Source organism: Ylistrum balloti, unplaced genomic scaffold (assembly GCF_031769215.1).
Source record: "Ylistrum balloti isolate Yb309-2 unplaced genomic scaffold, AGI_CSIRO_Ybal_v1 Utg369782, whole genome shotgun sequence".
NCBI classification, from domain to species: domain Eukaryota; kingdom Metazoa; phylum Mollusca; class Bivalvia; order Pectinida; family Pectinidae; genus Ylistrum; species Ylistrum balloti.
The window spans coordinates 3,076,974-3,103,535 of NW_026781970.1; the positions used below are offsets into that span (position 1 = coordinate 3,076,974).

Sequence of the window (26,562 nt, forward strand, 5' to 3'; positions counted from 1 at the left end):
ATCTAAGGATCATTTCATGCAAGTTTGAGCTCAATCCTACAGGTGGAACTTTAGCAGAAGTTTAAAATGTCCAAAGCAGACGGCACATGACAACGGACGAAGCACAATGGCTATAGCTCATCATGACCTTTTAGGTCAGATGACCTAAACATTGAAAAAATTAAAACCACACAACTCTGTTTTTGCCTTCTTCATAGTTCTTGAGCTCAGTATTAGGGCCTGAAGCTTTAGATACATATCACGGTGTCGAGTTAGAACAGTCACTACTCCATGTACCAATTACGGATATCCATAATTTAATTAATGGATTTTCATGGTTTGTTTAAGTGTATCTGTATATTGCTCAAGGTAGCAACTTTGATAATCTGTAAAAATTAACATATGACACATATCAAAGATATTTTTTCTAATAAAAAGGATTTGGATGCAACTAATTAAAATCATATTTTAAATTGATTTAATTATGGATATCCATAAAACTAATTGTTTTAAGAAACATTGAATTCATAGTCTTGTGTTAAAAGCTACTAAGCTTCATCTTATAATTCTTTGCTTTTCTGTTTGTCAGAAATGTTTTGGAGTCAAGCACACTGTATCCAACCCCTTATCCACCAGCACATTCTTTATTTGGTCAATAAATGCAATGTTTTTAAAAGTGATTTCTTTAATAAGTAATATGTGAAATATTTTCAATGAAAGTCACTCCATTTACCAATGAAGGCCAAGCCTAAATGTCTACAGTATGATAATCAGAGATTTTAAAGATAATATATGATACCTCTATTTCAGAAACAAGTTCAGATTTGTAATAAAGATAACTTTTGAATTACTAGGATAAAAACAGGATACCCATGATTTTGCACAGTTACTTAATAATGTTTTGCATCTCAACAGTAAGATGCACATTGAATTCATAAAGAAAGTACAATATCATTTTAATCACAATTTAATCTTTATTGTGTCTTATTTATAAAACCCCAGTAAGCTCTCAAGAATGCATTTGAAAAATCCAAAAGTTACCTATGGCCTGCACTACGACTTATTTTTATGATCCCTGTCATGGGTGCGAGTCTGGGTGCTTATCTTAACCAAAAACTTGTTCAAAATCCTATAATAAATCATTAAATTGGTCAAATCCTGTTCATCAAAGACTGCTGCACGTTTTGAATTCAAATATAAAGCTTAATATTACAAATATAAAAAGTTATGGAAGTTTAACCAGGGAAAACATGATTTTTCTTAAATAACAAATTCAAGTTTTTTGGAAAGCTGACGAGACCCATTGAAGACGAAATTGATTCCTCTTCACCAACACATGATTCTGACCAATTAAGGACAAAATCCACTTATTCTATTGGAGGATTTTGATTTTACATGATTTTACTCAATTCCCGTATTTTGTCCAACCCCAGCCGGCCGAGATCCACCGTTTATACAAAATTGATTTTTCTTTACCCAAGGTGTTTCTGACCAAATCTGGGCAAAATCCAGTCATTCCTGCAGGAGGATTAGGATTTTAAGAAATGCAAATTTCCCCTTTTTGGTTTCATCCCTTAGGTCCTTGGGGGCTGGTACACTTCATTTAAAGCAGTTATGTTCCCATTCCCATAAGGCTGCTTCTGATCAAATTGGTAAAAATTTGCCTGAGTTGTTCATGACTAGTAGCATTTTGTAAAAAAAAAAAAAGTTGACAGTCGACGGATGGCAGACGCCACAGTATCCTTAAAGCTCCCTTGGCCATTCGGGCTAGGTGATCTAAAAACTCAAAAAGACCTTGCATGAAGTATAAGTCCAAAACAATCAGGAGTTAAACATGATGTAGTGCCTCTTTTCACCAACACACCCACTGACAATGCACTTGGTATCATTCTGAGCTGCATAGAGCATAGCAAGTTATGGCTTTACTGGAATTTGTGCTTACAATAACATAATTTGACATCTATCATCAACTGTTTGGCTAAGCCGTTGGCAGTGTGATGTCTCCAATTGTTGCCAACTTATTCATGGAGAGGTCATCGCCACGTGCATTGCCCCTGTAGAATGCAATGAGGGATGACTTGGTACCCCTGTCTGTCACTATTTTTCATGTACAATGTATTATGTAAACAATAAAAAATCAAACCACAATTTAGACATGTTATTCTCCTGTAGATACTACCGGACATTTCAATCAGTCCGAATTAGTAAAAGACGGAGCTGTAATTGCACCAAAAATAAAATGTTCCATTTTTATTTTTGACATGTTATATAAAACATTTCACAAAGAATCACTTTATCAGCTATCCTGCAGTAGGTCCTTTTCCTATAAATAAAATATTCAAGAGGGATCCTGGCACTCATTATGGCTACATCTTCCTTTGTTCTCCTTCTTTCCCCCTTTCTCCTTCACTTTTCTTTCCAGCTTTTGTTCGGAACTACATGAAAATTGAAAATTCTTCTCAAGAAACTATAAAAATAACCTATTACTGTCAAATCCAAGATGGTTGCCTGTTGGTTATTTTGTTCTCCTGGTCAGTCCCGAAATTTATAAAGCATAACAAGAGACCAAGAGGAATATTAATATGAAATTGGAGAAAGATCCTTCAAGTATTTCTACTGAAATAAACCGTTATTAATGGAAATATCCTGTCAAAATTCCAGATGGCAGCCTGTCTGCCATTTTGTAAAGCGAATCAATCCTAAAAATTGGACATTGCACAAAATGGGGCCAATGGGAACCTTCATGTGCAATTTGAAAATTATCTATCAAGTACTCCTCTTGAAAGAGTGATAACAAACAGATACTACTGATATCCAAGATTGCCGCCTATCGGCCATTTGGTTTATTAAATTGGTCCCAAAATGGGAAAACGTTCAACTAGGGTCAAAGGGGCCACAGCATTTGAAATTTAATATTTGTTGGCCACTTTGTTTCTTGAATTGGTCCCAAAATGGGAATATGCACAAATAGAGTCCAAGGGGTCACAGCATTTGAAATGCAATATCTATCCATCAAGTCCATCAAAAATTCCGATAACAATCTATTACAGTTCCAGAATTAGACAATTCACAACTAAGGACAAATGAGAACCTACAAATGAAATTTGAGATTAATCCAAGTATTAGAAATATTGATGGCAAACTAATACTGTCAAAATCCTAGAAAAAACATTACTGCTTCCCTAATAGAAGGTTCATGTATATGTGTAACTCGCCAAATGAATCCATGAATCTGGCAGCATTGACTCTGATTACGAAGTTTCTGAATTTGTTACAGTGGATATTCATAACATAACACTGCCTATAGCCATACTCCAATCAGTTTAATGGCAAATAACAACTTGTTGACAAAGCGACATAGATTTTCACTGCAACAATACTGCATGGCCAGAATTTCATACCCAGGTCTCAATTGATATTCGACAGGTGCAAATTCTATACTAACCCATTCTAATGTGGCAAACTTGAAAACAATAGGCCCATAGGTCTTGTATTACATGGTGAACATGGTTTTGTTAGGCTTATATTTTCATTTTTTCTCCAAAAGAAAAAGAATTTTAATTGTTTGCATATCTTTCTATTATCTCCAATTTCTCTGCCTGAACAGGGTCAGCAAAAGCATTTATACAAGTCTTGTTCACCTAAGAATGCTTCAGACCATTTGGGGATCACACTCTGTCATTCCTATCAGAAACAAGAGGTCAAGAGGACCATAGGGCCTGTATTGCTCATCTGGCATTGCTTGGCTGAAATAAAAACCAAAGGAAAAGGAATTCTAAATATCCAACTAGAGGCCCACGGGCCTTAATGATCATCTCACTATAAAGATCTATATATGAAAGAGGCCAAAAAGACTTAAAATGAATTACTAAACTACTGTTCATCTTACATCTAAGACATTGTGTGTTCATCATGACATTTTTGGCAAACTTGAAATCATATTGTTTACAATACTGTACTACACAATCGCCATTACTCTGCACATATTGCTTGTTGAAAAAGCAAGCTACAGGCCCAATATCAAGACCCTTGGCCTCTTGGTTATTGAAAAGAAGTTGCTTAAGCATTTTTACATATTTGACCCTTGTGACCTTGAAAGGTATGGTGACCTTGAACTGTCTGTTGTTCTAGTTTAGCATATTTGACCCCTGTAATCCTGTGAATGAAGGTCAATGGCGAAGCCTGATTAGGTCATCTTGATCCTTTGACCCCTCCTGCTCCAGAGTGCTGAGACCCACCATTTATACAAATTTTTCACCAACATTTAAATTTATTCATTTCACCCACAAATTCTTCAGACCAGCTCCAATCATTCCTACAGGCGAAGCAGGATTTTAAAGAAATTACTCTATTTCTCCTATGTGGTATCACCCCTCTGTTTCCACGAGGCAGAGATTCACTGTTTCTACCAATTTGATTCTTCTTCAGACCAAATATGGGCAAAATCTGACTATTCCTATAGGACAGTGGCCTCATTTCTCCATCTGCCCTTCAGGTCAAAATATGCTCTGTCGTTCATGACTTACTAGCAGTGTTTGAGCAGTTGTTGATTGATGATTGACAGATGCCTCAGTATGGCATAAGCTCACTTGAAAATGTGTCTGAATTGAAGTGAAAATCATTGCGAATACAGTTAAATTATTGCCATCTTTCATTAGAAAGAATGTTTGTATTGATTTACAATATAAATGTTGATACATAGGTAATTAATCTAGATCAGAAATTACCTTTGTGATTACTACTTCACTTCAAAAAAGAGCTTTTGATGGAATGATGTCTCAAAAACTCAGCTGTGAATATCATGTTCACCAATTTTTGCATCAACACATTTACAAAAAATAAATTGTTGTGTCAAACTTTTTGGTAACTTGTTAATTAATCAAAAGATGTTATCAAAATTGACATCTTATTTCCATCAATGAAAGTATCTGTTGCAGCTTAATGATATGTCATGTGAATCAAGGACATTGTTGCCCAGCTTATAAAGTGTTACAAAGGTAATGATCCATATAAGAAAAGCAATTTCTTTAAGTCCTATTTTGCCTTTGGGACTAATATGCTATGGATGAGAATGAAGTGAATCTCTGCCGTCAGGAATACAAAATATCATAATGTCCAGGTCGATAAAGAAGATACACAGAGGGCACAGAGTCCTCTGGAAAGTCATGATGATTACAGCGACTGCTGTCTCCTCGGTCCATATAAACCACTCGCACTGCTACTCCTAATGCAGAGGTCAAGGCCATCACTTGAAGGTGATCACTCTCTTTCCCCATAGGTTCAACTTCCTGTGATGGAAAAATCATTTTCTATAGTTTAATCTATCTAAAATAGTCTACTGGTTAATCAATAATATAAATGTAAGGTATTTATGCATGTCATATATTAGACTAAACAGTTGTTTACTGTAAACAAAAGGGCCTTAACAGTAGTAGAAACAGCTATTAAAGGATTTAAATAATCAAGATTACTTTCAGAGTACTTTAACTGTAAAGGGCCCATGGACCAGAATCATTTACTTGGTCTTCAGAAACTTTGTCGATTTAGAAAGTCAATTTCTGCTAACTTGAAACCCTATGCCTCAAACATGCTACTACATATATAGCATGACCAAGTATTCAACACATTTGACCACTGTACCCTTGAAAGTGGGTCAAGGTCAATCATTTGAATATTTCACAGAACCAATGTATATCAACAGCCTTGAGGAGCTGTTTGAAGATTTGAACACATTTGACCTTTGTAACCTTAAAATTAGGTCAAGTGATTCATTTGAACAAGTTTGGTGCAACATGCCCATTATCAGCATTAGCATCATGGGATATTTGTTTATTCTGAAGAGGTAGTTTTAAGCTATCATCCTGCAAGATTGACCTATTGATGACCAATGCTGTGCCTTGCTTTATAAAAAGATACATTAAAATCTTCCTGACAGACAGATGCCAATCAAATTGCATTTGAATCTAATTTCCTACTGCAACAATTTACAACTATGATGGAAGACACAAAAATTGTCTTTTTCTTTGCATCAATTAATAAATACCTGATTACAAAATTCTCTGACGGATCTTTCCCCTTCAATGAAGTTTTGAAAAAACTCTGCCTCTTTTTGGAGATATCCGGACACCAGTAATCTACAGCAAAGAGAAAAATAGACTTGTAACATTTACCTGTCAACTATTTCATAGTTGTTTATGTTCAATTCCTTAAAATAGATTGTAACATTTACCTGTCAACTATTTCATAGTGTTGATGTTCAATTCCTTAAAATAGACTTGTAACATTTACCTGTCAACTATTTCATAATTGTTCATGTCCAGTTCCTTAAAATAAGATTTCAGATTTTTTTTTCACTATCAGTATATAGAAATAGATAACAAGATGGTCACTTGAGTCACAATTCATCGTGTAACATGTCATAGAAATGATTTTGTTACAAAGAAATATAACTTTAACGATATTGTACACATAAAGCAAGTGTTAATTTTGTATTGTTAGTGTATAGTTGGGTTAGTCAAAATCAATATGTACATCTCATCCCCGCTTCCCTCGTACGCTTTCTGCCATGTTGGAAGACGGCAGATTTATTTACAGTTCTTTGTGCATGCGTCAGAGGGCAGGACTTCCCGCATAATTATGAATTAGCACTGAGTCGTTTCAAATTCTTTTTTAAAACTATTTATTACGTTACATTGGTAGCGATTTACTTTAAAATTGCGGTATTACAGGGTTAGTCAGAACTTTTGCTACCAGAGAAAAATAGAAAATCATGAATTTTCTTTTTTTATATAAAATAATATTCCGTCGATGAATGGGTCTGGCTCTTTAACATCTGTGCACTGCTGCCATCCTTGGGAAATGACCTACCTCCAGGTGTTTGACACTACATGTACCATAACTAAATACTCAGCCCAACCTTATCCCTTTCATGGAGAGGAGATCATGCTGTGTTTAATACAAAGTTGAGGGTATTGTCAGACTAGGATCCATGTGGAGTCAATAAATACATGTCTCTCACAATTGTGGGTTTGGGTTGATGAGAGAAAAATTCCATCAATGGAAATTACGATCCGACCCATAGATAAAGATATGTTGATCTGTGCTGGTAATGTTGAGTTACAGTGGAGAAAAAGGTACAGGGTGATGGAGTGTAGAGATGTTATGCCTCTATCTGAACTGTAGTGTAATGAGAAAATAACAAGAGATTCAAGAGGATCTTGGCACCCACCATTGTTTGATCTTTATTTGCTCTTTGAAAGTTGGATCTTTCCCCTTTCTCTGTTTTTGCTCTTTATGATAAGACATTTGATCATTCCTTCGCAGAAATTGTGATGAAAATGTTTACCTGCCAAACCCAAAATGGCTGTCTGGAAGCCATTTTGTTTCTTCTGATCAAATCAAACAGACAAATAGGAGAGACCAAAAGGAACATACGTATGTAATTTGAGAGTTACCCATTCAGCACTTCTAAAGAAATAGGTATAACAATCTTGACTAAGCGTAATACAAGATGGCTGCCTGTCGGCCATTATGTTCTGATCCATCCCAAATTAAAACAGGCAGAACTAGGGACCAAGAGGAACCTATACATGAAATTGATTGATAACAAACTTTCCAAGAAAAAAACCCAAGATTGTTGCTTGTGAGCCTTTCTGTTTTTTCTGATCAGTACCAAAATCAAACAGGCACAATGAGGGATCAAGGGAAACATACACATGAAATCTGAGAAAGATGTATTCTGCAGTTCTCAAGAAATAGCGATAACAAACTTTTATAGTCAAAATCTAAGATGGCTGTCTGTCGGCCATTTTGTTTTTGACAGTTGACAGAATACGGACAGGCACCAGATGCTGAGGTATCACAAAAATCTTGAATTTTACTTGAAGTTCATTTTATTTAGTAAAGATGTTTTAGGCTTGATGTACAAAGGGACCAATGGGTCACTGATAAAGGGCAATTTTATCAGTCAATGGTGAATTAAAATATCACACCTGTACATATACCACCATTTTATTAACAAGGTAAAACTTTTGCCTTTATAACACAGCTAATGATTACAAGTTTACCTGAGATACACCACCAGGTAGTCAGACGTTCCCTGGTCATTGAATGTTTCATGAAGTTCCTCCTTTGTACATGGTGTGCCAACTTTTTCCACTACATCCATGAACTACAACAAAAATTGTCTTGATTCTGTATAATGCCCATACAATGTATATTTACATTGGTTTACAAGAAATGGAGATGATTTTTTTTCCAATGCCATAGGTTATTGTGTTTATTTTCTTTGCACACCTTGTCACCTTGTAAATTTACAACAAAGACAAAATGAAGGACAAGAAAAGTCAAATAATTAACCAATTAAACACATTTACAACAAATTCATGACATGTTTTTCATTCACTGTCAAATGCCCAATAGCTTAAGAATTATGGTATCTTTCTAAAGGTTTTATCAAAGGAAAAAAATTAGTATGGCATCAATATTTGGAATGGACTGCAGAAGAAACATCGATACTATACTGAAATCTATCTTTTGATCAAACTACCAAAAGGACATTTTAATCCTTATATTTACAATGTAAACTTTGGGTTTCTATGCTTTATGTTTTGCTCAGTCATTACACTTAAAGGAAACAAATCCTCACCGCAATGACAAGATAATGCAAGGTGTGACATTATTCCCTGTTTAACAGAAAGACACACAATCATAGATATATGTAAATATTACAAAACAAATTTCACCACCACTGTTACAGATATTGTGATGCAGATCATCTTTCTTTAGTATGGTTTGTCAGCAATCACAAATTCAATGGTTTATGTTCTATAAACAACTAGTTAAAATTGCTATTTGTTATTTTCAATAGTTCGAAACACAAAAAGTACTGAAATGAAGAACTTCTACTACAGCACTGGCTTGATAGCTGTACTAAGTTCTGAGTAATTACCTTGAACGGTTTAAGAGAACTGGTCTGCAAAAACTGTTACCTGTTGTCTATAGTGCAAACATGAAACCTGAATGATGTCAAACATTTTTTACAAAATGGATTAAAATTTTTGACCGCCAAATGATTTCACTAAACTGACAAATTTTTTAGGACTAGATGAACATGAGGCCTAGCAGCCACCGGAGATAAGCAATATTACATATAAAGTTTAAAGGGTAGTCATTAAGTGTCATGAAACAGAAATTACAACACTTCATATAGTAAGCCAGTGTCATTAGATCAAAACCGTCATCCTATACTAATAATACTTACTAAGTTATTTCCAGTGAGAAATAACCAATGTTTAGCTCATAAATGCAATTTTTCTATGAAAATTACAGTTTAACCCCCATTGTGTGATCTTGATTTGCTCTTTTAAAGTTGGATCTTTTCTCTTCTCTGTTTTTGCTCTTGGTTTTAAGACATTTGAACATTCTTTGCAGAAATAGCAATGATAGTCAAAATATGGCTACTGAAAGTAATTTGGCATTCAAACAGCCACAAGGAGAGACCAAAGGGAAAACTAGTATGAAATTTGAGAGATATATTAAACAAATTTGTAAAGTAAATCATGTGTATATAAATCCACCATTTTGGAAAGACTTCCATTCATAATGTATCATTAATATGGGTTTGATAAATAGACAATTTTACTTGTAGGCCCTGTGTGTGAAGTAGTTATTACAAAATTTCATTGAAATTGGCATATATCGAAAATGTTAAGTTGTTTACAGCCCTAAGACGCACAACGCTGGAAGAAGGTGATCGCAATAGGTCACCATGAGACTTTGTCTCATGTGACCTAATAAGCAGCACATCCAAATGTTGAAAACATAAATTGGCTCTCTCCAGACCAATACCACCAGTAAACTGCAAATAACATATCAAGCCACTAACCTAAAGGTGAAATACAGACAGGCAATAACTACAACAGTTATTGTGAAGTGTTTTGGGAAAGCAGACTTTTCAAAAAAATTAACATTTGATGGAGATGAATTGCTCCTTGCCAGACTTCTAAGTGAAAAAGACAATGACATTCCTATTCAGGGCTTCAATGACAAAGTGCCTAAAGCAGCGTTTCAGAATACGATAATGGCAGCGGTTGCTAATACTGATAATGGTATTGTCAGTTTTACAAGAACGTTTGATTCTAAAATTGTTGATTCAATTCTTAATGTAGATGGTGATAATTCGTGTGGTGGCAATATTGTATTTTTTCTGTAAATTCAGTTTCATCAATGCCATTTAAACAGTATTTCAGCTATAAGTTCAATAATTTATTCCAAGGGTAATATTAATCATCTTGAATATTAATTTCTTTGAAAGATAAATGATATAGCTGACGAGTGCTTATGGCTACAGTTATCTTACATAATATTTAGACAAAGGTTGGTTAAAAAACTGCATCAAAATAGGCACTGGCATTCAGGATGAGTAGCATTGTAAAGTAAATCATGTGTATATAGATAAAGAAAGACTTCATCATAATGTTCATGTCTCTAAATTTATTGGTTTGTCAACCGGTTTCGCCCGAACTTGGTGGTCTTCATCAGGACATACAAACACCTTACCCTGAGCTTGTTGTGATCGATATTTGTCTTTGATTGCTCCTGATTCTTCACTCGCCCTGCATACCGGCGTAGGTATCCAAGTGACGGGTATCAGGAACATTATACGCCTGTTCTAAAAAGCATGGCGTTGGCTCTAGTCTCAGTTAGTTATATTGTCTTTATTGATTTCACTCAACTTTGTACTTGTTTTATTTTCTATGTATGAGTTGTAATTCATGTAGTATTTTGTCTTATTTTGGGTCTTGATAAAGAGGCAGATTGCTTAGAGAATTTGACAATTCACTTGGTCGTTTATATATATTTTGGTCACAACTCTGCTCCTGACTAGGGTTACAAATACACTTCATTTATACAAATTCCCCTTTTTCAGACACCTCCTCTCTCTTCTGCATCTGTGTGTAAAGCTATTTCTGTTCAGTGAGAAATTAAAGCTACATGCAATGTTACTCAGTAAGTGTAATTCTCAAACTGTACTTACAGTATCATGGAAGTCCTCTATTGTAAAGCGTGGGAACCCGAGGTCTACCAGCTCCTCTTTACTCCTCGAAGCTACCTCCTTAAACCTGGAAGAATATTTACAGTATATCATGATGAATTTATGTACCAAATACATTTACAAAATATCTTAATGAACAAAAGGATTTGATTCCTCACCTGTTCTCCACTTGAGAAAAAATTTCTTGCAACTTTTATATTCATCAGATGGTTAGTATGTCCTCTTTTTAGTATGCCACAGGTTACAAACTGCTATCTCTTCAGTCAGCCAAATTAAGGCATTTGCTTTTTCATCAGAAGTTTGTTGAACGATTTGGAAAAATTTGACCCTTATGACCTTAAAGTGATTAAAGGTGATTCATGGGTACTAACTTTGCAACTTTTCATCCTTTAACAACTGAAATAAAACAAGAGGCTCATGGGGCTTGTATTGCTGACTTTACTTGGCTGAAATTGCTTCATCAAAACAACAGGAAAAGGACTTCTTAATATTCATGGACACGAACACACAACATATCTGTTTTCCCATTGTACCCCAACCCTCTGTCCCTAGTGGGTCTGAAAAACCACTCATGTTTCATAACAAATTCAGACAGAATCCTTCAATTCTTGAGAATATTGAGTATTTTAATATGTTATTAATACTGTGATGGTAGGCACTTGTATATTTATAATGTAAAATTGTAATGCCCCCCTTTTAGCACAGGGACAGTAACACACCTGTTTAATTACAGTCTCCCCATTAAAGTGTTAACTTTATGATCTTAGTACCAGATTTGTTTAGGTTTTGCCCTTCCCTACATAGTTGTAAAGCCCCTTTGATCTGTGGTCATATCTCACTACTGAAGGCCCTGTCCATGGGGCACGTTTCCAATTACAGAATCATTAGTGCAGCAGCAGGCACATATTTTGCCCTATTTTCTTTTTTTCTCACCCAACCCTTCTCCCAATTGTTTATATCTGGGTTTTAATTCTTATCATTACTATCAATATGTATATATATATATATTTTTTTTTTTCATATAATTTAGAAAGCAGAAGTAGTTTAGTAGGAAGACCATAGTCTAAGTTTAAACTACAATAAATAATGATATTGCTAATTGTTATTATTATTGTTTATTTTGTAATGTGTAATAAATTATGGTCTGAAGTTCACCCAAACCAATGTGTATGTTGTCTTCATTAATGGCTAGCATCTTCTACTAAAATTGGATTAATACAGAAAAAGGATTTTAAAGGATTTGTACTGTTTTCCCTCTAATGCGCTTTGCCCCTTCAGCCCATGGCTGTCGAGTCTCAAAGTTTATATACAAAATTAATTTGCCTTTACCCAACAACACTTCAAATCAAATACAGGACTTGTAGGATTTTAGAGAATTTGTGCTATTTCCCCTATTGGTCCCTGCCCCTTGCATCCCTGGGGACGGAGACTCATTTACATAGCATTTTCCTTCAACAGGAGGAGTAGGATTTTAAAGAATTTGTTCTATGTCCCTCATTAGGCCCTGCCCTTCCCGTCCAAGAAGGCACTGAGATCCCCTTATGCTGTCAATTCTTCATATCAAATTTGGGCAAAATCCAATCATTCTCACAGGAGGAGTAGGATTTTGAAGAATTCGCTCTATTCTCCCTGATGGGCACTGCCCCTCCTGCTACAGAAAACCACGACCCGTTGTATATACAAAACTGATTCTCCTTCATCTTAGAACGCTTCCGGCCAAATCTGGGCAATACCAATCTTAAAATTTCCCTTTCGGGCATCGCCCCAAGGCCCCTGGGGGCTGAGACCAATCATTTATTACAAAATTTGTTTCACTTCCCCAAAGGATGCTTCACATCAAATTTGGTCAAAATTCTATTAGTCATTTATGACTAGTAATGATTTTTAGGAAACAAGGACCAACAGAGACTGGTTATGCTCCCCCATTGGGACAAATAACAGAGGGCAATAGGAGAGTTATGATTCTCTTGTGGCCTGCCCTACTCATTGAGAACTATCTACCAAGGAAGTTTCATTTTAATGCCTCAAACAGTTTAAGTGTAATGCTCCAGACAAAATGTAAGTTTGAAAAATAACAAACTGCAATAACTTCTAAATTATGCAAAAAAGAGTGATTGTTGTTGTGCACTGTACTTCTCCTTATTTAGGTCTATCTACCTGTGGAGTTTTAGGTTGATACCTCTTATAGATTTTGTGTTATGCTCTGGACAAAATTATGATTGACAGACAAATGGATGGATGGATCCCTTCTGGGACCATTAAAACAAGACAGATGGACACCGGGCCGGATACCACAGTACGCCATTAGCTCAATCGGCTCTTAACGACGTGAAGGAAAATAAAAGTTTCTTAACAATTGAAATATTAGTGTTTCAAAAGATAACAAAATTATAATCCACATATTTTTCAAGGTCCCAAACTGGCACCTGTCCTTGCCAATCTTTTGTCTTGTTAGTTACTTTCACGTTTTCAACCATTTCGTCCTGATTTTGCATGGTATTGACCTGGATAGTGTGAATTAATATAAACAGTAATTTTCTTATTTATTATTGTTGTTCATAAATACATTGTCAAACCCTTTTGTGTCAGTTTTGATGCCTGATTATCCTGACAATCAATGACAGCAGCCTCACAGATTCTTTGATTTTTACATGTAAAATTGAGAAGCCCAAAGGCGTTAACGGTTACCTGAGTCACAATGCTTCTTGTAACATGTTATAGAAATGATTTTGTTGAAGAACGTAATATGAATTAACTAAATTGTACACATAATGTAAACATAAATTGTGTATACGTTAACTGCTATTTTATGCAAAGTCTGAACTAAAAGAAATTACACTCAAAATTTGAATTTTTCTATATAAAATCTACCATCCAGAAACAGTAGAACATCTTTGAAATTTCAGCCAAAGTCAATAAGTGCATCTCATCAAACTGGCCCATGGGCCTACAGTGCTCACCTGGTATTTACAGTACTCATCATAGGAATTCAGGCATTTTCATTTTACTTCCCAGACAAAAAATTGGTTTGGGTGACAGATTGGGGTGATAAATCCCTATCCGATGCCTTGAAAACAGTGTCACTATGGATCATGAGGACTTGTGTTATGTGACTTAATCACCAAAATATGCAATGATCGATTTGCCATGGACCAGTATCAGGGGTCTCGGTGATGCTGCCCTGATTTACCTGTGCTAACTTGGCTAATGAATTGATATACTTGGGTTACTTCCCTTCATCTACCGTAAATAGGGACAAGGGCTTACTCGCTGAAAGGCCGAAAGCAGAGAAAACCCCGTTATATAGATTATTAGTGACAGACTGTGATCAGATTACTTACCATATGTTAAATACCTGAGATATAACTTATAGATAATAATCCATAGAAATACATTTCGTGAGAATTGTGTTCAAAGTCATCTCGCGAGGATAAATATCACGACAGTGTATATAGATAAATAATTTCATAGCGTTTTATATCTGGACATTATGGCACTATAATGCAATAAGTTTTTATGTTTGTCAATAAAACTAAACACATTGATGAGTTTTAACCGTCATTGTTTATAAATACGTATCCATACAGCCTACAAATTTGGTACAATTCTTCTACAGACATTAGATACTTTGTTGTACAAGGTTTTAATAATTAATCCTATGAAGTCTTAGTTATAACAATAAAAAAAAAAAGATGAAATAAGATGGAACATAGGTTTTAGTTTTACATCTGGTAAAAAAAGCATCAAATTAGAACAAAAATGCACCTACATTCTATAACAGTTTGCATATTATTATATCAGTACTGGTTGGGTGGTCCTTTATTTCTCGTTTGCAATGCATGTTGACTTTCTGTATCTTGGTTTATTTGTCTTCATTTGAAATCCTGTTTGATGAAGTTTAATTCATTATCGACTCTGGCATATTTCATTCTTAGTTTAATTTTATGTACTGTTATACATCCATGAAATGACTGACATTGAGTTTAGGTTGTAAGGTAAAACCACCAAGATCTATAAGAACGTCAATGACAGTGAGAACGTATAGATATTTGATTGCGGTATGAAATAGTACATGTATTATATATAATAGAAACGTATACATTTAAATACTGTATATCATATATGTTTCCATGTATAAAAGTTGGAATACCCATCACATTTTTTCTTCTTAATATACGATATACATATCTGGTAAAAGTAGTTGAACATTATCGTTCTGTTTGATTTTCAAATGAGACTTTGTCTCAAGTGAGCTTAAAAGGAGGTCAAGGTCAACAATATGGTCAACAAAGTTGGTAGCCTTTCATGCTAGCATACAACAGGCCCAATATCAGCACACTGGGCCCTGTTGAGAAGACGTTTTTAAAGATTTCAACACATTTGACACCTTTGACCTTGAAATCAGGTCAAGGTAATTCATTTATACAAACTTGGAGTCCTACCATCCCAGCATGCTACTGGCCTAATATCATGACCCTGAGGTTTGTTTGGTTATTGTGAAGAAGTCGTTTAAAGATTTTGACATATTTGATACATGTGAAATTGAAAGTGGGTCAAGGCCATTTATTTGGACAAACTTGGATTCCTATCATCCCAGCATGCTACTGGCCAGGTGCACTTAAAATGTTAACAGAGGACAGTTGACATTGGAGAAAGCTTTGCTCAGATGATCTGATAATGCAAATCTTTTGAGTAATGAGCCACAAAGCCAAAAATCTACAAACCTGGAAAAATCCACTTGATTGGTCAGCAATTGTTCTAAGTAGGCAAACCCAAATGCTCGGTAGAAACAGTTGCCATCACCTCTTGTCTTTCTTACACATTTATACCTGCTTTTCAAATCCTGTAAATATATCATAAGCTACATTCACTGAAGTGCATGAATCATGTAAACAAAAGACTTGATTGTTATTGGTTCAATGTATTACTTGTATGAAATGTTATTTTAATATTTTATATCCAATGCATATATGACAATGATGGGAATTTAGTTAAAATCCATAATCAATTATTGGTTGAAATTAGATAGGTCTTAAAACGTTGTGAACTGATTACGCAATTGGCTATGTGTTTAATATTCATTAAAAAGTGATGCATTCTCAATTGCAGTGTTATTTTCTTTTTTTTGTACCTTTAATTTAAGATAGCATAAGGATGAATGTTATTGGCAATTGATGTCTTTAATCAGGCATAATAATAAGTTTATTTTTGCTTAAACACAAGAAAAAAATTCAGGATCCTAAGTCGTCTGAAACTTAAGGTCATGTCTTTTAACATATTTCACCTCTATGACCTTGCAAATAGGTCTAGACTATTTACTTGAGGAATCTTCATGGCACTCCATACAAGGTACTTACTTGCCTAAAATAAGTACCTGCTTTGTCTTATGTGACCTGAGAAAAAGATTTTTAAAGATGACAATATGCCATGGTCACGTCTGATCTCAGCAATACCTATTTTACCATGGAGATAAAACTCTGTGTGTATTGTCTTAGCCTGTTAAGTGCCCCATTATCTTGTTGTATTGATTTATGTAAGGCATTTATTTGACACCGACATTTAATCACTGCTCTTTCACACAAACTCTAAGCTTATGCTGTGTCCCCTCTTTCACTTTCGTTCTTTTTTTTAGTTCTGACGTAAGTTATAGTGGCTTAACATCTGATTTGTTACCTATCAGTATAAGTGTTCCACAAAGCCTTGGGCCTCTATTGTTAATTTTAGTAGAAATGATTATCTTAAATGTTTAAAACATTCCTCAGTAGTTATGTATGCTGATAACACTTCACAGAGTGACAGGGATGAATAAGTTGATTCATTAGAAGAGAAAATGCCAGAGGACTTAAAATGTACAATCCAGTAGATGAGAGAAAATAAACTTAGTCTCAATCTCAGCAAAATGCAGTGCATGTTGACTGGATCTACTCGAAATTATAAAAATATCATGAGTTGAACATAACTATAGACAACTTGCCCATTGGAACTGTAAAATGTGCTTAACTTCTCTTGGTGTTTTAGCAGGTTATAAACTGTCTGTCTTGGAAAAAAACACCAATTACATTTCCAGGAAAATCTTACATTAGTTAGGTGTTCTGAGATGACTAAGATCATATATGACAAATGATTTTCTTAATAAAGTTTATCAAAGGATAGTTTTCCCACATTTTATTTAATGTTCAGATGTTTGAAGTGAAGCAAGTAATAAGTCTTATATCCAGAAAATTTCCAAACTAAAGCGGAGGGCAACAGGAAAATTATTAAGTGTCACAGATATTCTTAATCCTTCTATATTGTTTTTCAAATGCTTCATGTGACTCCCAATTGAAGAATATTTTGATTTTAGGAAAGTAACAAAATATAACATGGAGATGCTCCCCAACCGTTTTATGTAATATGTTTACTTATATCAGAGGTGTCAGATTAAGGAATTTGAGGTCTTCTGTTTCCAACAAATTATATATTCATTCAGCTAGAACTAATCGTTTTAAATGTAAATTTGTGTATTCATGTTCACTTTAACTAAACGGTATAAATGAAAATATTAGAAACGCTGGTAGTGTTGCTGCTTTCAAACATAAATACCTAAAGGATTTTGTTCTCAAAATGTTAGATTTGCACATACTTTATCTGTCAAATATTATGGTATTTTAATCAGAATCATATGGATCATTATATATATCATTAAATATAAATGAAAATGTGAAACTTTAAAATATTTTGTATGTATTGTATGTTTGCTATATCTTAATCTTCATAATTTATGTCTTTTATGATATATTTATGTGAAATCTTACAGTGATACTCGTATATTACTGCAGGGCCATATTTTATATTAGACACGCCCTGCATAAATAAAAGAGGTTATTTATAAGTCAACAGTTTATTTACATATTAGTGTATTTAGTATGCAGATGTGTCGAAGAAGTGATATTTTTTCCTTTGAAGTATCCTAATATTGGACATGATACAGAAACAAAAATTTTTTTTGAAAAAAATAGAAAAAAATGCCTGTGTACTGGAAACAGTTTTGGTATGGTAAATAGTTTGGTATTCACCAGTTTCATAGTAAATAAGAGGCCCATTGGGCCTGTATCACTCACCTGCATCTTAAAGCTCAGCAATGGTACACATGCCTATAGATTGGGTTTTTTTTTCAAATATTCCAAATTAAACCTGTCACTTTGATGGGGAAAGACCAATGGGTAAATCCTTATATCATGACAGTCTTTTTTTCTGTTGATGCCCAATAAGAGTTTATGTGGTAATTGGATCTGTATATCAACGAAGTCAAAATTGTGACTCAGAAATTAAGTCCAGAGGGGTAGGGCCACACCAAAGGGCCAGTTCTTTATATCATAGATGTGTTTTTCTCTTAGTGCCCAGTATTCCTATAAATGGTTGTATTGCAGGAATCTCAAATGTTTCAAAGATATTACCAAGAATGTCAGTCCCTAGGAATGAGGCCATACCCTAGGGTAATTCTTACATCATGAGTGTGATGATCAATAGTACAAGGAAATGTAACACTAAAATGTTGGTCATTTTTACAAAGCTTTAAATATCCATACCTGGATTTTTCCTAAGTAGGTCTCGTCCTCTTTTGAATAATCAGCACTGACAGCATCGAAATCAATCATTAAGCTCACAAGGGCTTGGTTCTCAGCAACCTCAAGAAGAAAAAGGAGGAAAAAAAACAAATTAATCACATAATGGCATAAATCATCATCAGACTTTGTTCAGATTACAATGGCCACCAACTTTACAAGCATCTTTTCTGGAACTTCCATGTTTAAGTGAATTTCTATCAACATTTGTCTACCTCTTGATGAAGGGGTTTGTTACGAACACCATTTCATTCAACAAACACAATAGATGTACTTTCTTTGGCATTTGTGTTTTAAAATAATTTTTTCTGCTATTTCCCCTGAAATTTTTAAAGCAAGATGCCCAAAATGGCCTATATCACTCACCCGGATTTGATTGGCTGATAAAGGAAAAGGAAACCTGAACATCCAAGCACACAACATACAACATACAATAAATCTCCAGTCAGTTTGAATAGGTGAGTATAGTTTGAACACATGATATTTTCAATAAAAACAATAATTTTCTGTCTAGTGATAGTTTGGTTCCTTTCTAATCTTGTTTCACTAACAATTTGATTTGTTCGAACATATCACAAGTCCACATACATGTCACTTAATTAGCATTTATTTAGTGTGATTTATTTCACATCTTGTTCTTACACTATGATCGTGGCAGCTGACACAACCTATTGTGTATTGTCAAAGAACAACACTGTTTCAATTCAGATATCCTTATAAGATAATCTTGTCAAGACTCTCTCCCACTTCCCGTCAAACCATTCATAAGTCAGACTAAATTGAGAAAGAATCCTGCCACTGCTACAGAAGAAGAATTATAAAGGGGTATCATGGTAAAAACATTTACATTTCTATGCTATCTGAATATTTATATCGGGCTGCATCCTAGGAACATACCAGCCAAATATCATACTTCTAGGATTCTTAGTTCATGAGGAGAAGACATCTAATTGCTTTAACAAATTTGACCCATGTGACCTAGAATATAAGTCAATGTCATTTATTTTCACAAACTGTGTTGGGCTTCATCCTAGGTACATACCAGCCAAATATCATGTCTCTAGGCCTTTTAGCTCATAAGAAGAAGTCATTGAAAAGGTTTTTAAAAATGTGAACTTGATTATATGTCAAGGTCATTTCTTTTTGCAAACTTTGATGGACTGCATCCTAGGAAGAACATGCCAGCAAAATATCATGCCTCTAGGCCTCTTAGTTCATGAGAAGAAGTTGTTTTAAGTGTTTTAACAAATTGGATCTATGTGACCTAGAATATAAGCCAACGTCATTTATTTTCTCAAACTGTGTCGGGTTTCATCCTAGAAACATCCCAGCCAAATATCAAAACATTTATTCCAATGGTTATTGAGAAGAAATTGTTTAAAGAAAAATGTTGACACTGGATGCCGCACCACGGCATTAGCTCACTTGGCCATTATATTTTAACATATTTGACTGCTACGACCTTGAAAGCATGTTAAGGTCATTGATATAACCAAACTTGGTAGCCCTTCATCATAGCATGTTACAGGCCCAATATCAGCACCCTCAGCCTTTTGGTTATTGAGAGGAAGTTGTTTAAAGATTTAACATATTTGTCATCTGTGACCATGAAAGCAGGTAAAAGTCATTATTATCAACAAACGTGGTAGCCCTTGACCATAGGATGCTACTGGCCTAATATCAGCACCCTGGGCCTTTTGGTTATTGAGAAGAAGTTGTTCAAAGATTTTGACATGTATGACCCCTTTGACCTTGAAAGCAAGTCAAGGTCATTCATATTAACAAACTTGGAGGCCCTTCATCCCATCATGCTATAGGCCCAATATCAACACTCTGGGTCTTTTGGTTATTGAGAAGAAATCATTTGAATGGAAAGTTTATGCACAGGGCTCGGGGGACAATGACAGATAAAATAATTATTTGCCAACTGCTACTGGTGTTACAGACAAAATCTGAATGAAATCCATTCAAGAATTAAGGAAGAATAGCAGGCCATTGCGACGATTATGCAAGGTCAAAGGCAAAAACAGGTTGCCAGACACTTCAGTGTCTCATATTTGCACTATAGAATGTCTTGTTAGGCGTGCAAGGGAAACTTGCACAGATGCTGGCAGACTTGGTCTGGGCATCTGCACATGACGTCACAACATCAAGAGGTTTGTTTGGCTCACACGTTTACGCAATCGTCATGTTACTGCCACTGAATCTGCCTTTCATACCACAGGTACAAATAACTGTCCTATCCATGCAAAAACTGTAAGGAAACAATTGCGGGAAGTTGATCTACGGGCATGTTTGTAGGCCTACCCCTTACTGCTGCTCATTGCCAGCGTCATATGGCTTGGGTGGTGGCACATGCCCCCAGAATATTCCCATTGAGGCAGTGGATGTGGGTCTTGTTTATTGATGAGTCCCAGTTCACACTGTTTCAGGCAGACTTTTATCAACGTTTAGGCAACTGCTGCGTAGTAGGGACAGATAGGTTTGGGGGTGTATCGGTTACGTTGTGGGGAGAAATCTCACATGGAGTGAAATCACCACTGGGTGTAATAGTGGGTAATGTAACTGTCACTAGGTATAGAGATGAGATCCTCCGACCCCATGTTGTCCCTTTATTGCAGCAAAACAACCTCTCATTTTGACAGGATAATGCTCGCCCCCATGTAGCTAGGATCTGTCGTGACTTTCTCAACGACAAAATCCACCATCTGGACTGGCGGTTATACAGCCCCAACCTATCCCCTGTTGAGCATTTCTAGGACAAGCTGGATAGACAGCTTAGACGGCGCCAGCCTCGCCCTGTAATCTGGCCCTGTTGGAAGAATGGGACAACATCCCAATGAGGAGGATAAACTCACTCATAAACTCCATGCCTAGGAGAATCAGAGCTGTGGAGAGAGTGAATTGGGGATATACTCTGTATTGACTAGCCAGCTCTCATAATCAATCCCGTTTTTGATTTCAGATCACAGAGTTCTTTTTCAATTCCCTTCAATTACTCCTAAATCACTTACCAGATACAAATTGTTGATTTTGCAGTTTGTTCTGTATGGATTGATCTTCATTCTTACTTTAAAACATTAAACATTATACTTCGACATCTTGCCCAGAATCATCTTCAAAGTTTACCCTGCGTTTCTTTATGCCTTGAGTATACAATCTATTCTGAATCCACACATAAAGCCAATCAAAGCCTGTACAAGAGGAACAAATGTTTTCCCAGTCCTCTTGCAAACATTCTCCCCTTCAGAAGCATGTATATCACAGCCTGTACAAGAGGAACAAATGTTTTCCCAGTCCTCTTGCAAACATTCTCCCCTTCAGAAGCATGTATATCACAGCCTGTACAAGAGGAACAAATGTTTTCCCAGTCCTCTTGCAAACATTCTCCCCTTCAGAAGCATGTATATCACAGCCTGTACAAGAGGAACAAATGTTTTCCCAGTCCTCTTGCAAACATTCTCCCCTTCAGAAGTGTGTATATCACAAACTGTACAAGAGGAACAAATGTTTTCCCAGTCCTCTTGCAAACATTCTCCCCTTCAGAAGCATGTATATCACAGCCTGTACAAGAGGAACAAATGTTTCCCCAGTCCTCTTGCAAACATTCTCCCCTTCAGAAGCATGTATATCACAGCCTGTACAAGAGGAACAAATGTTTTCCCAGTCCTCTTGCAAACATTCTCCCCTTCAGAAGCATGTATATCACAGCCTGTACAAGAGGAACAAATGTTTTCCCAGTCCTCTTGCAAACATTCTCCCCTTCAGAAGCATGTATATCACAGCCTGTACAAGAGGAACAAATGTTTTCCCAGTCCTCTTGCAAACATTCTCCCCTTCAGAAGCATGTATATCACAGCCTGTACAAGAGGAACAAATGTTTTCCCAGTCCTCTTGCAAACATTCTCCCCTTCAGAAGCATGTATATCACAGCCTGTACAAGAGGAACAAATGTTTTCCCAGTCCTCTTGCAAACATTCTCCCCTTCAGAAGCATGTATGTCACAGCCTGTACAAGAGGAACAAATGTTTTCCCAGTCCTCTTGCAAACATTCTCCCCTTCAGAAGCATGTATGTCACAGCCTGTACAAGAGGAACAAATGTTTTCCCAGTCCTCTTGCAAACATTCTCCCCTTCAGAAGCATGTATGTCACAGCCTGTACAAGAGGAACAAATGTTTTCCCAGTCCTCTTGCAAACATTCTCCCCTTCAGAAGCATGTATGTCACAGCCTGTACAAGAGGAACAAATGTTTTCCCAGTCCTCTTGCAAACATTCTCCCCTTCAGAAGCATGTATATCACAGCCTGTACAAGAGGAACAAATGTTTTCCCAGTCCTCTTGCAAACATTCTCCCCTTCAGAAGTGTGTATATCACAAACTGTACAAGAGGAACAAATGTTTTCCCAGTCCTCTTGCAAACATTCTCCCCTTCAGAAGCGTGTATGTCACAGCCTGTACAAGAGGAACAAATGTTTTCCCAGTCCTCTTGCAAACATTCTCCCCTTCAGAAGCGTGTATGTCACAGCCTGTACAAGAGGTACAAATGTTTTCCCAGTCCTCTTGCAAACATTCTCCCCCTTCAGAAGCATGTATGTCACAGCCTGTACAAGAGGTACAAATGTTTTCCCAGTCCTCTTGCAAACATTCTCCCCTTCAGAAGCGTGTATATCACAAACTGTTCAGGAAATTTCTATCTTTTACGAATGAATGATTTTATATATTTACCTCTTTTTCAATTTTCCTTTGCTGCTCCATGGTTGCTTCATCATAATTTTTGGCTGTAATGAATGGAAATATAAATCTGCAATTAATCCTTCTATATAAGACTTTATCAATTTACTCAAAACAAGACACCTAATAAATCCAGGGCTCTCACTCCCCATTCTGGGACTGGGGCCCGGGGCCCTTCGAATTGGGAAAAATAGCAGCATTTTCCTTAGAATTGGGAAAACTTGGGGTCTAAATTAGGAAAAAAAGATACCATTTTGCATTGGGAATGGGGCCGAATATCGGTCCCAAATCTGGCAGATCGAGAGCCCTGAAATCTCACTTCCTTATGCACCCAACATACCAATGATCAAATAGCTTTGCCTTTAACGGTAGACAATATTTTGAAGGTATCTGTACACTGACATAGATATCACCTGGGTAGTACCCTGAATTAATTTTTGTCTATTGATGTGGTTGTAACGGAGTGCATTCGGCTAAAGGTGAATTTCATTATCTGTTCACACTTCAGCTTTCTCAAAGTTGCTTTTGGGAATCTGCGCCACAAATCTGACATAGTGACTGGTGTAAAAACAGTGGGAATATCACATAATATAATAGTCTTATAATCAGTCTTATTTCAGCATTGACCGTGCACTTTGTTGTGTAGAGGTATTATAAAACTAGAAAAAATTATTGATGTTTATGCAAAATTCTTAAAAACAAAATATGGGAAACTCATGAAACCTAACACAGCCGAGATGAACAATAAGTAATGAAACAATCGGTGAACTCTCCAATATCTGCCCAACATGTTAATTGGAAGACACATGTCAATTTCAGGAGGTGCTGACATCCCTTTCATGTCAAAAATATACCTGGGTGAACACCTTGACACACCTGGGCACAGATAGGTGTGTGTACAGTGTAACCTTCTGGTCTCGTATATAAGCAGACTTATAGATATTGTATCATTACTACAAAGCCTATACAAAGCCCAATGTTAACTATTATGTATATCAGAAAATAAAAAAAAAAACAAAACAAAACAGAATAGTTACATGTAAGTATTCTTAAAATACTTACATGTCTCCTTATCATAGTACATTATAACAAGAAGCCCGTGGGCCCTAACAGTCATCTGACTACAAAAACTTTCAGCGGGGAGAAGCGTTATTTTTTCTACTTTGTATGAAGTCTTACTAAGTAGCTCTTTTTCATGATGACAGTAGTTTTTGAGAAGTCTGAAATAGGTGTTGCACAGGAAAACCATGATTGCACAATCACGTTACAAAATGGCCTCCCTGGCTGCTGTATTGAAGTTTTGACAAGGTAAAAAAATAACAACACTTTGTTGGCTAACTTTTCTTAACATGCCACCAATCTTAGCTCAATGGCACTAGTGGAACTAGCAAAGAAGTTTAAAATATATTTTTCAATATGGCGGCCATCTTGGATTTCAGACATTACCGAAAAATAACAACACTTGGTCAGGACCATCTCAGGATCATTTCATGCAAGTTTGAGCTCAATCCAACTGGTGAAACTTGAGAAGTTTGCAATGTTAAAAGTTAACGCAAGGCAGATGGTTCACTGCAGCCGAAAACAGATGAAGCACAATATATAGATGTACAACAAAACAAAGGTTTTGCTTTTGGTTAATGTCTTTTTGTTCTAGGATAACAATTGGCAATCACTGCCATGTTGATGAAGAGGCTGCTTAATCTCTTAACCATTAAATGATATGCATATATGTGTACATTTTTTGTCCTACATGCGGAAGTTGATGATGTTAAACTTTATTTGCACGTGTGTTACTATGTAATTTGTACGCTTCCCCTGAAGATATTGTCCTTGTCACCAAGTTCGATGACCACATTTTTGCAACTGTAATTCAAAGATATGGTCCTTTATTCAATTATCAAAACAGCGTCTGCTCGAAATTACTTTTCAACAGATCCAACTTCAAACTTCTTAGGCACTGTAACAATATGCTTTAATGTACATTCATTTCTATGTCCATTCTTCAAAATTAATTGACCTATTGTACTGCGCCTGTACAGACACTGTAACTCCTCTTCAGCCCATGTGAATACAGGGCCACTTTCATTTATTCGGTTGTAACAGCACGGTTAAAATATTACTATGACAGGGCCAATTAAGCCTCGTAAATGTATTCATAAACAATTAAGCTGATTACTAAGGGTAGGATAATGGTGCAAACAATTAAATGTTTGTGATTAATAAAGTGAAGGTAATGCACAATATTAACATTTTTTCTTTCATACATGAAACGAGAAATTATTGATAAAATTGCAATATCATTGTAATATTATGATACAACTTTAACATTCAAATATTTATTTCAAATTGCAACAAAAAGAAAGCTGAAAAAATACAAATATGTTAAGGCCCTGGGACAGTTATTACAGAGTTATAACATTAAAGCCCTGGGACAGTTATTACAGAGTTATAACATTAAGGTCCTGGGACAGTTATTACAGAGTTACAACATTAAGGCCCTGGGACAGTTATTACAGAGTTATAACATTAAGGCCCTGGGACAGTTATTACAGAGTTATAACATTAAGGCCCTGGGACAGTTATTACAGAGTTATAACATTAAGGCCCTGGGACAGTTATTACAGAGTTATAACATGGAAGTATTACTGAATTAATTATCAAAGGTAATGCAAGAATCGTCATTTTTTTCAAACTATATGAATATGATCAAGCATATTTTTATGATTTTAATAAAACACAATAAATTGCATACTATTACATTATTTCAATAATTTATTATGCAAGACGAATGTAGCAGGGATAATGTGTTAGTTCTTATCAAATTATCGACTTGAAACACAGACTTAGGGATGCAGTCCATGCTGGAAGTATGAAGATAAATACTGATATATAATTATTTTACCTGAAATGTGTTTTGTCACGATATAATGCCATAATATAAATAAATGGTGTTAGACTCGGCAGTTATCTATCATATACACCAATGTTGGAATCTATACTTTCTTTGTACCTATGTTAATATATGTAGACTCAGAGGATTATTGTTAAATTCTACAAAGTTCCAACTGCATTTGTTTTCTTTCCAACCTTGGTTCTACCTGGAGTCCTCAGTTAAACCGTGCGAGATTAGCCACTGAAAACGGTCCGGAACGGAAACGAACCGTGTAGTACGTTTACTGGTTCAACCAGTTT

At 35.7% G+C, this 26,562-nt stretch overlaps 1 protein-coding gene across 1 annotated transcript; it reads right to left on the bottom strand.

The window, feature by feature from the left end:
- Positions 1–510: 510 nt before the first annotated feature.
- Positions 511–26,451, bottom strand: LOC132544138 (ubiquitin thioesterase OTUB1-like). Its single transcript, XM_060207708.1, has 8 exons — positions 26,381–26,451; positions 23,365–23,417; positions 18,604–18,702; positions 15,760–15,878; positions 11,018–11,102; positions 8,046–8,149; positions 6,023–6,113; positions 511–5,267 (listed from the first exon to the last, which is right to left on the bottom strand). Exons 2-8 carry the CDS (start codon positions 23,392–23,394, stop codon positions 5,070–5,072), a joined length of 726 nt encoding a protein of 241 aa, XP_060063691.1. The 5' UTR covers positions 23,395–23,417; positions 26,381–26,451; the 3' UTR covers positions 511–5,069.
- Between the last annotated feature and the right edge of the window lie 111 nt (positions 26,452–26,562).

Bases quoted from the DNA above. Each gene is read 5' to 3' on its own strand.
- LOC132544138 (XM_060207708.1), bottom strand. From the start codon at position 23,394: ATGGAGCAGCAAAGGAAAATTGAAAAAGAG. The intron at 6,114-8,045 runs GTAAACTTGTAA...TCTTTGCTGTAG, and splicing joins TACCTGGTGGTGTATCTCAG to ATTACTGGTGTCCGGATATC. The intron at 5,268-6,022 runs GTATTTATTAAT...TTTCCATCACAG, and splicing joins TCAGAGAATTTTGTAATCAG to GAAGTTGAACCTATGGGGAA.